The sequence below is a fragment of the Marmota marmota genome, unplaced genomic scaffold (assembly GCF_001458135.2).
Source record: "Marmota marmota marmota unplaced genomic scaffold, marMar, whole genome shotgun sequence".
NCBI classification, from domain to species: Eukaryota; Metazoa; Chordata; class Mammalia; order Rodentia; family Sciuridae; genus Marmota; species Marmota marmota.
Genome location: NW_026000294.1, coordinates 5,912,120 through 5,922,630, shown reverse-complemented (window position 1 = coordinate 5,922,630; position 10,511 = coordinate 5,912,120). Strand labels below are relative to the sequence as shown.

General features: G+C 41.5%; 1 protein-coding gene across 1 annotated transcript; it reads left to right on the top strand.

Annotated features, from left to right (window-relative positions):
* Positions 1–12: 12 nt before the first annotated feature.
* LOC107155662 (G-protein coupled receptor 83-like) lies at positions 13–4,469 on the top strand. The gene is made up of 4 exons (XM_015501613.2): positions 13–554; positions 1,147–1,272; positions 2,382–2,515; positions 2,893–4,469. Exons 1-4 carry the CDS (start codon positions 96–98, stop codon positions 3,542–3,544), a joined length of 1,371 nt encoding a protein of 456 aa, XP_015357099.1. The 5' UTR covers positions 13–95; the 3' UTR covers positions 3,545–4,469.
* The last annotated feature ends 6,042 nt before the right edge of the window (positions 4,470–10,511 follow it).

Here is a 10,511-nt window from a genome sequence, read left to right as displayed (position 1 = left end):
GCTCTCCGTCGAGGGCCTCACTTTCCCCTTTTCCTTCCTTGGGCACTTCCTGACCCCGTAGCTTAAGGACCTCACGGTCCTCCAAAGGCGTCAGGATGGACGCCCCAACCACAGAATTGCCCCAGGGGTCTTTGCCAAACCCCGGCACCATGAGCTATGGGGATGAGCTGACCCCTGAAGCTCTGAGCGTGCCCAGCGGCTTTGATGACCTGATCACCTCCACCACCTCTCAGGTGCTGCAGGCCATTTCCAACGCCGCCTCTGCAGTTGGCCGAGCTGGCCGCAATAGCGTGCTCTCCATGATGCCAGACACCGGCGACCTGGCCGACACGTCGGGTCCCGTAGCTTCAGAAGTGGTGTCTCAGGATGAGCAGGTGCAGTTCTGGCTAGTGGTAGGGTACACCATAGTGGTCTTTGCTGCCATCATAGGCAACTGGGTCTTAAACCATGTGATTATGAAATACAAGAGGGTGCACACCGCCACCGGCCTCTTCGTCGTCAACATTTCCGTGACCAACATGATGCTGGCTCTTCTCAGCTCCCCCTTCACCATGGTAAGCTGGGTTCTGAGGAAGGCGACCTGGGGAATAGGGAGAAAGTTAAGGTATAACTTTACACTTGAAGCAGAGAGAGATGTTTGGCGGGAGGAAGTGCTGGAATGGGTTGGGTTGATTTGGAGAATGTTTGCACAGAGGTTAGAATGGTTGAGAGACATTGCAAAGGGTTTAGAAATGGGGTGGGGGAGCAAAATGAGACAGCCAGGGGTGTAGGTGCATTGCTGAGTTAATCTGCTGCCTTGATAGAGGCTGAGAGAGACTTGGGGACCTGTTGCAGATGAGATTTTGGTCTGACATGTGAGTCTGAGTTTTGTCACAAAGATCCACTCAGTTTTTCCACATTTCAAATGCAGTGCTTGGAATTGAAGGTATTTAACAGATTTTGTGATTTGGTGTCTATGTCTCCAAACCAGACTGTTTGTGTGGAGAAGATGGGAAGAGCAGAACTGCAGTGTGGAAATATTTCTTTGTTTTTTGAGACAATAATGCCAACAGTTTAGTGAAGAAAAGATTCTTTTACTTGTGTTTTGGGGCTTGTGAGAGTGGTGGATCCAGGGCTGTGTGCCTCATGAAGCATTCTTTCCCCTAGGTGCGCTATCTGTGTAATTCCTTGGTGTTTGGGAAGATGACATGCCACCTCAGTCGCTTTGCCCAGTATTCTTGTGCCTATGTAACTGTGATGAGCATGGCTGCTATTTCCCTGGACCGACATCGGGTATGTTTCTCAGATCTTGTAAAAGATAGATTTTCTTCTTAGGTAAATAGAGTCAGGTAAGATCACAAATAATCTGGAAAGTTCTTTGAGTTTCTTGATATAATATATGTGAATGAATATGTACAGTTGAGGGGAATTGCAAATGAGGAAATATAGACTTTCATGAAATTAAATCTTACATAATAAAAATGCTACCATCTTTGATATAATGCTATGGGAACAGAGATGTGGCCAATAAACAAATAATAAAAAAAACTGCGCTCCCCCTTTGGAAAACATTTCTTATTTGCTGCATTGCAGGACCAGCTAAGGGGAAAAAAAAAAAAGAGAGAGAGAGGGAATGGGTGAGTCAGAGGTGGGTGTGGCTTCAGGGCTGGTGGTGGGCTGAGTTTGGGTGGTGGGGGTGAGGGAGGGCTGAGGAATTGAAGATAGTTGGGGAGGAAAAAACTGGGAGGAGGGTCAGAAGTGACGTAAAAGGAAGTAGGGAAGGGGATGAGAAGCTGGGAGGTGTTACATAGTTAATGAGTTGGGAGGGAGGGAGAAAATGAATGAGGTGGGAGGGACAAAGAGGGGGATTGGAGGGCCTGTGGCTGGAGCCAAATGGGTGGGGCCTTGGAAGGATCCAGTGATAGGAGATGGAGGGAAATAGGAGACTTGGAGGGAGTGAGAGAGGAAGGAATGAGTGGTCATGGAGGGATCAAGATGGGAGGGGATGGAAGTAGAAGGGAAAGGGCATAAAGAGCTAGGTGAGAGGAGAGGTGAAGAAGTATGAGGAGTGCTTACACATCCAAACATAATAATAAAAATAAATCACACTTTTGGACATCCAGCCTTTTCCTCCATTAAACTCCCAACTCAGAGACAGGTAATTTGAAGTTGGTCTACTAGGATTCCTGACATCTCATTGAAATGTTTTTCTCAACATTAGCTAATGTTGCTCTTTCATCAAAAAAAGGTCATACAGTTTTCAAGTGAACTAGTACTCAAATCACATTTTCTACCTACCTACCAAATCTTTGCAAATTTGCACCAGAATTTCAGTCGATGAAGGGCTAATATGTAACCCTAATTTGAATTGTTGAATTGGGTTGGGGTCCTTTTCCTTCTAGGTGATGCTATATCCCCTCAAGTCCCGGATTACTCCAATGCAAGGCAATGTTTGCATCATTATTATCTGGATTGTGAGCACCTGTGCTGCTTTGCCACATGCTATTTACCAGAAACTTTACCAGGTGGAAATTGGGTAAGCAACTCATGACCTCAATATCTACATGCATTAACTCATGGAGTAGCATATTTCAAAACATGGTGATGAAAATAAATTCCCCTAAGCTGGAATTTATCATAAGAGTTCCCAAGTACTCTCATGGCATTGGGTTATTAGACACATCCTTTCCTGTTTGGGGACTAAAATTTTCCTTTATGTTATTTGAGAAATCTGGTTCGAAGGAACCTCAGAGCTCCGTGCTTCATAACACTGGGCTTTAGGATCAATGCAGACACAAACAGTTAAATATGTCTGCCCCTTAAGGACTAACTGAAAATGTAACAGCTAGCTGTGGGCTTTAAGAAAAAGGCAAATAAAGTTTTTTTTTTTTCTTTCTCTGTCTTGTAACCTAGAAACATTACTGAGGAAACTGCCTGCCTCCCCAGTTTCCCCTATACTTCAAAATCCACATGGAAATACCTTGACCTGGGCACCTTTTTGCTCTTCTTCATCTTGCCATTGATGGTGCTGGTGGTCGTCTATGGTCATGTGGCCAAGAAGCTGTGGATCCATAATGCTGTCGATGACATCAATATCCATACCTACATCTGCCAGCGTGGGAAGAAGAAGCAGACCCTGAAGATGCTGATGACAGTGGTGCTTGTCTACACAATCAGCTGGCTCCCCCTCAACCTCTACCTGGTGCTGCTGTCCAGCGAATCCATCTCAAGTCACAATGGTCTGTATTTTTTCCTCCACTGGCTGGCAATTAGCAGCTCCTGCTACAACCCCTACATCTACTGCTGGCTCAGTGATAGCTTCCGGATTGAAGTTCAGAAGGTCATCATGGAAATCCAGAAGACGCTGCTCGATGGAATCAGCCGCCTGAGGGGGGAGCACCGCCGGCTGAGCTCTGTGTCACCCACCCACCGTCCTGCCTGGGTGGATCCCAATCCCGGAGTGCCCAAATTCCCACGATTCAAAGATTTCGATGAGCTACCCAGTCCCCCTCCCTCCCCCACAGTGGAAGTCTCCTTTCTCTATCCAACAGTGCCTAGAGTTTAAAATGCCCAGACCGCGATAGGTTACCCATCCTCAAAATACCTGAGATAGGATGGGACCAAAACAACAAGCACTCATTCATTTCTCATGGGTGTGGTAGGGAGGAAAGGGGTTGGTACTTGAGGGGTAGGGGCCATATGTGAACCACCATAAGTCTCAGTCACTCTTTCATTTCCTTTGCCTTTTCCCCTTTTCCTCTTTCCTGTTATTTATTTATTTTTCTCAACACTGAGTACACTAAGGATATTAGCTCTCTAGACTCATCAGAGTTGTTTCCCTGACACTTAAAGAAAAATTCCACTTTGACTTGGAAGCCCATCTCTGTTTGTGGTCAGCAATCTCCTCTATTCATTCTTGTGTACCAAGTGGGCATGATGTTGTCCATATTACAGACACTGCCTCCTCATGGTTTTGTCTTTCTTTTTCAGGAAAAAGAAAATGTCTAATGTGCTCCCTGGCATTTCAATTGTTCCTGTATCTTTAGCCTAGAAGGATTTCAGCTCAGTAGGAGAGATGAGGAGGAAGTAATATTACATCCTTCTCGGGCTACTACTGCCTTTATTCTGGAGACATTGTTACTAATGCACTTTGAAAGGCACTGATGTTTGTGTCAGGATGATGCCAGGTTGGGAATGGAATTTCTTGTGCTCTTTATCTTTCTCCCTCTTCTCCATGCCCTTTTTCATTACCCTTGGCATTGCCCTTTTCATCTCCTGCTGACCTCCCCATATCTTTCCCCCTCCCTATCTCTTGCCTTTACGTCATCTTTTCCTCCTCCCTCTGTTCCACAGTTTCCCTCTCCTCATTCTCTTCTCTTACCCTTCCTCTTTCTATAAATTCCTTCTCACCTCTCCTGCCATCTTTTATTTCCTACTCTCCTCCATTCCCCTCCTTTCCCTTTCCCTCCTACGCCTACCCACCTTTTTTCTCCTTTCTCTTCGCTCCTTTCACCAATTTCTTTTTTCCTTATCTCTCCTCAACTTTATCCTCCTCTTTCCTCCCTGCTCTCCCTCAATCCTTCTTAGGGCTTTTTGTTTTTCAGCACTCCTCCAATTCCTCCATCTTTCTTCATTCCTCCTGCATTACCTTTTATTCCTTACTTCTGCCTGTGCTGTAATGTTACAGACACTCTGCTACCCTGTTAGAAATTTTGAGAGTGGGTTATCATTATCTGGTTAGAATGAATGCATGCCTCTGCTTGCATTTCTTTCTCCTTCATTGACTTTCTTCTCCTCATCTTAATTATTTTCAACTTAATAATGATATATTCTCAATGTCCTTTAAGATCTCCCCTGGGAAGTGGTGAGCCAGTCTCTAGGAGCATGACACAGATTAACTGGAGCTTAACTTTTGGCTTGTGTGATCCCACTTGGTGACAGGATGTGGTGGGCTTTTCCAAGTCATAACCCCAAATATCTCTGGTAAATTTCCACACTAGCTACAGTGTCGCATCCATTTTTAGGTCAAGCAAAAAACTGAGAAAAAGATCTAATTGTACTTCAATCTCTGTTTCTTTCCATTTTCACTTTAATGTATTAATCTTTTATCTCCTCTACCTTCCTACCATCAACACCCCAACTCAAACAAAAACATTGAACTATTGAACTGTTATCACTCAAGTACAAGACTAGATATTTGGACGAACCCCAGGATGAATGGATGACCACATCTGATGTAGTTAACATTTTAAACTTCACATCCATTTATAGTATCCTTTTGGCTTCAGCTGTTTTTGAGATTAATAGTCTTTGTGAATGGTGAGCTCTGCTGGTGTCTTTACCCTCCTCCTTATGTAAATCCTTCCCATTCTCCTAAGGACAGAGAGATTTCCTTCCCATTATTTTTTTTTTTCCTTTTGGTAGTATGGATACATCCCAGGACAGTGGAATGACTGTTTAAGGTTTTGCCTCCCCACAAGGAGAAGGAAGAGTTTTGAATTGCCCCTGGGTACCCAGTGCTTCTTGGAGGAATCATACTTTGCTCTGATATCCTCCTTCTCCTACTTAGACTTAGGAGAAATTTGGATAAAAGGGCTACCATTGTAATTTAAATGATTATTGTGCTATTGTATTCTCACCTAATGTTCTCTCATTCCCAGGAAAACTCTTTCCTACTCCCATCCTTATCCTCTACAAAGAACAGACTTTTTCACCCTCAGTAAGGCTGGCAATCTGGAATGTTTCGTGCTTGACAGATGAATCAAGTTTGGTGTTTGCTGCTGACTTGACTGGAAACTCCACACTCACAGAACTTCGTGGGTCCATCTGCTTTGGTGATGTATTTAAAGAAATGGGCATCCAAATAGTTGGAGTTTAACGTGGGGTTTTGTTTAGATTTTTTTTTTTCAGCAGCAACTAATCTGAATTCAGCACCCAGCCAAGTCTGAGGGTGCTACCATTGTAAGTAGTTTCTGGCTGGGGGGCTCATTTGGTTGGAACATGGTGCTAATGAGCTCTAGGTCCTAGGCTCTAACCCATGTGCGGCCATTTAGCTCTGTGGGTTCGAGCATGGTGCTAAAGAACTATGGTCATGTGGTTTCAAAGCCCCACATGTGTCCGTTTACACAGACTGCACCACTCACCCTAGCCAGCCTTTTCCTGAACTTGGGTTATCAGCCACCTGGAACACCCAGCAAAACTGATGTGTAAATAGCCCTGCAAAACCTGTTTTCACTTCTAAAGCAACAGCTTAAAGTGTATTCCCTACTAATTGTTCACTTAGTGGTGTTATTCTCATATCAGAAAGAAATACCTTTCTTAATGTGTGTTTGAACAAAAAGAGTGACAGCAATGGCAAACAGGAGAAGTAGGCACATTCTGCCCTTTCACAAATCCAAACAATATCCCAACTTGTCTCTATTAGCAAGAAACTGTGTCTTCATCCAACCTAGGACATTTGGAGAAATGCTTTGATGACAGTAAGATCTACATGTAGCTGGTCCAATATTCAACCATAATGGGACTAGTTGAAATGGTCGAATTCACCCACTGACACAGATTATCTGGGTGCTGGAAATCAACCTTACATTTTGGTGACTTATATATGTGTCTTGTAGATTCTTTCCTATGTGTTTTGATCTGAAGGCCTATTACACTGAAAATTCTTTTCCTACCTATATTTATAGTTCTATGCTATCACACAGTCCACCATACACATGGGTACCCACACATATGCAAACACACATATACATTCCAACACACATTCCTATATACAGCACACATGTGTGAACATGCATAAATACCCATATATATATATATATATATATATATATATATATATATATATATATACAAACATACACAAACATACATGCATACAAATAATGCATGCAAGAGGATTGATTGTATTTCAAAACAGATACACACAAATAGTTACACAAAACACACACACACATACACACACACACAGTTTCAATAGTCCTTTAATAAAAGAAAAAGGATGTTCCTGATCCATGCTAGAGAAGAGGTCAAATACCTTTAAAAAAAAGATTACACATGAAATTGGTAGGCAACTGGGAATTCATGAAAAGTGAGACTTCTGGACTTTGTCCTTCATTAGCACAGGTGGAAAAACCTTGTGAGGAATTTTCTAAGGTTGGATGTATTTGTTTCTACATGAACTGCTCTGATAAGTAATTTAACACCAGGAGAGGTACATACCTTATTATCAGCAAGTTTCTACCTGGAACCGTAGTTGCACATTTAGACCATCTACTTTCTACTCTGTCATTGCTGAAGGGTGAAAACATCTCTAGACTATGAGGCAAAGACTCATTGACAATAATCTGTTGTCCTATGTGCCACATAGGAGGGAAAGATGGACCCCGTCTGGACAGTAAGAGAGTGGGAATGAAGTTGTTTATTCTGATAACTCTTGTTCATGGACTTGTGTCTACTTCAAACTCCTTTCCCTTGTAGTAGTAATATAGGTATCTCATATGTGATGATGACTTTGTAATACCCCAAAGTAAGATCTTCTGATGTTTTTCAATAAGTGTTTGCTGTCAATGTTTTACCCCATATTAAAAAATTTTAAAAAATGTTGGGGGATTGGGTCGGACTGTAGATTTCACTTTCAAATGTACTGGTGAATTGAAATATTGTCTCAAAACTACAAAGTACTGGTTCAACAATTTCTGTTGTCCTTCAGCTTCAAGAGTCACTTTTTTGCATTCTTGAGTAAACTTGACACTAAAGAACAGAATACCTTATCAGGAGGCACAAAGGAAGAAACAATGTAGATATGGGTGTGGTGAGTTTCCTGACATAATATACTCAGACTCTGAAGGAAGTGCTCAGATTTAGATTTATTTAAATAGACATGTTAACTGGATTAGTTGAAATATAGCATCAGAATTTAAAATTCAGGAGTGAATCCTATGATCCTTTGTGATGAGATCTTGCTGGAAATAGTTTCCATTAGCTTGAATATTCTGTGGAAAGATCTCAGAAGACACCAAAGAGAGAAATAGATCAGCTGGCCCTCAATGCCTTTGATCTATAGGATTTTCCACTCAGAATACTGATCTAAATGTGGTGAAAATTCATTAAATGTTGGGAAGCTGAATACCTATTTGTAGCTTTAGACAAGAAGCTGTTTATCAATACCTTTGTACTTATAATTTGGTACTTAGGTAGGAAAGTTTGCCCCCCCCCCATTAAAAAAATCACTAAAAAAATAGAAAAATTAAAAAAAAGTAACAAAAAACCTCCAAGAAATAAAGAAAATAAATGACCATTTTGACTTAGGAAGGTAGTAAAGTTTATTTCCTAATCCAACACCTGCCTGAGCAGTGTCCCTCGCTCCTCCCACCACACAATGGAACTGAACCTGATGATACCTTAGTGACTTTTCAGCTTTGCAGCTTTTTACCAGTGCTCACTCCTTGCTCACATCCTCAGTTGGATTATGGAAAATATCCTAGGAATATGTTCACAAGCACATTACACACTAGCTACTTGGTTCAAACCTGGCAGAAGTGTGGGCTGTGTGCACCTGAAGACTTCCAGGGAAAAAGACTGTGATACTGCTGAATTCTCTGTATGCAAGCTGAAGCTGCTGTGTTTAAATGACACAGGAAATAAGGCTCCCTGTGGAGATACTGATGAATTACAATGGGACATCTTGATGAAGGGGATTGAGAGAAGTCTAACTGTGTAACAACAGGAGAATGGACATTATTTTGGGTTCCCAGCAGGGATGTGCGTGTTACTTATTTACTTGTTACTGTTATTTTAAATATTCCCTACCAATGTTCCTATCCCTCTGTACCCTAATTTGATGTTTGATTGTGGATTCTGGGTTGGGGAGGGGGTGGGGGTAGGGTATGGGCGTGGGAGTAGATTAGTATATAAATATATATGTATTCACACACACACATACTCATGCTTACACTAAATAAAATATTTGTTCAAATTGCTTCTGAGTTCTTCTCATATTAGTTTATCTGGTTGGAGGGAGGCAAGGATGGGAATGCAGCTTGCATGGTGGATATTTATAATCCACAGGGGTATTATAAACTTAAGTCAACATTAAAAACTTTAATGTGCTCAACATGTGGGCATTGAAGTGGGAGTGGATGGCAGTGGGGGCAATACATAAAAGTAAATCCTATAATCTCTGCCATGAAAAAGTTTTTGGGTAAACTTTTGGGTATGGTAAGCAAAGGAGAAAGTTTGTCTCTGAAAACAATGAAGACTCGAGTCTCTATGTTCTGGTTTTATAACCAGAAAAGGATGTTGGAGCCTCAGTGGGAAGGAATGAGAATAGGTATATAGTCCCAGAGTAGATGGGTCAAGGCTAGAATACCCCAAACATGGAAGATGCCTCACTCTGTTATACCAAATTCAGAATTCCCAAGGTTTAACCTCAGGAGGAAAATTTCCAGAAGGGAAAAAGTAGGTAATTAAGTGGTCTTGACTGAAACACCCTGAATTTATCATTCTTGTGTCATTTGCTTTACTTCTTACTGAAACCATCACATAGGCACTCAGAAGAATTCATGATACCCCTTTGAATGCTCTGACTGTTTAATACTTGGTAGTCTTTTGGAAATCCCCAACCTTTCCCGGGTGTATTAAAGTAGAACAATTGAGAGAAAAAAGTCACTGGATCCCAAAAGCATAAAAACAGGTTAATAAATTCCCAGTCTCTGGTCTTATATTTTCCAGCTTCCACTATAATCCATTGACAATGAAAGCTCTATCCTTGTCTCAGTTGCCAATCCAATAATGAGAACAAGGTTTTGAGAAAAAGAAAAAAAAGTTTTATTGCTTGCTAGCAAAGGAGAAACACAGGGGACTCTTGTCCAAGATGCTGTGATTCTCTCGGACACAAGTAACACAAGGGTTTAAAAAGAGGAATACAAGGGCTGGGATCCAAATATTATTAGTAGATATAATTAATTTGTATCCATCAGTTGTCCTTGAAAGAGATGTTGCACCAGTTCCCAGGTCTAAAGGTTTTTCTTTTTTTGGCAGTGACACTCTTCCAGGCAGTGAAGGACATGATAACTTAGTCTGGGACAGAAAAAAAATGTTAGTTTTGTTTTTTCCCCTGCAAGGGAGAGGGATAATGGGAAGAAAAATAAATACAACAAAAAAAAAAAAAGAAGAAAAAAAAGTCAGTTTCAAAGTAAGCCACTTGCTATGGAGCAGCAAAGTTTGTACTCAAAGCATAAAGTGGATCCCCCATTATACTATCCCCAAGTCTACCAATTCATTTTTTAAAAAAATAATGTCAGAGATGAAAACCATTACAGTCCAACACTGATCCTACTTAAGTAACCTTTTGTAGTTTCCCTGTTTCCTAGCCTCTGGCTTGTATTTGCTTGAACTTTGTATTAGTTTTTGTCACAATAATGGAATGCCTGAGGAAAGCTGCTTACAAAGAACAGAGGTTTATTTAGCTCACCTTTTTTGAGGCTTAAAATCCAAACAATATGGTGCAGGCTGTGGCAAGGACTCTATGA

What these genes read in the sequence shown, in the direction of transcription:
- LOC107155662 (XM_015501613.2), top strand. Translation starts at nt 96, where the DNA reads ATGGACGCCCCAACCACAGAATTGCCCCAGGGGTCTTTGCCAAACCCC. An exon ending in TCAGCTCCCCCTTCACCATG is followed by an intron (nt 555 to 1,146) that starts GTAAGCTGGGTT and finishes TCTTTCCCCTAG; the next exon opens with GTGCGCTATCTGTGTAATTC. An exon ending in TTTCCCTGGACCGACATCGG is followed by an intron (nt 1,273 to 2,381) that starts GTATGTTTCTCA and finishes TTTTCCTTCTAG; the next exon opens with GTGATGCTATATCCCCTCAA.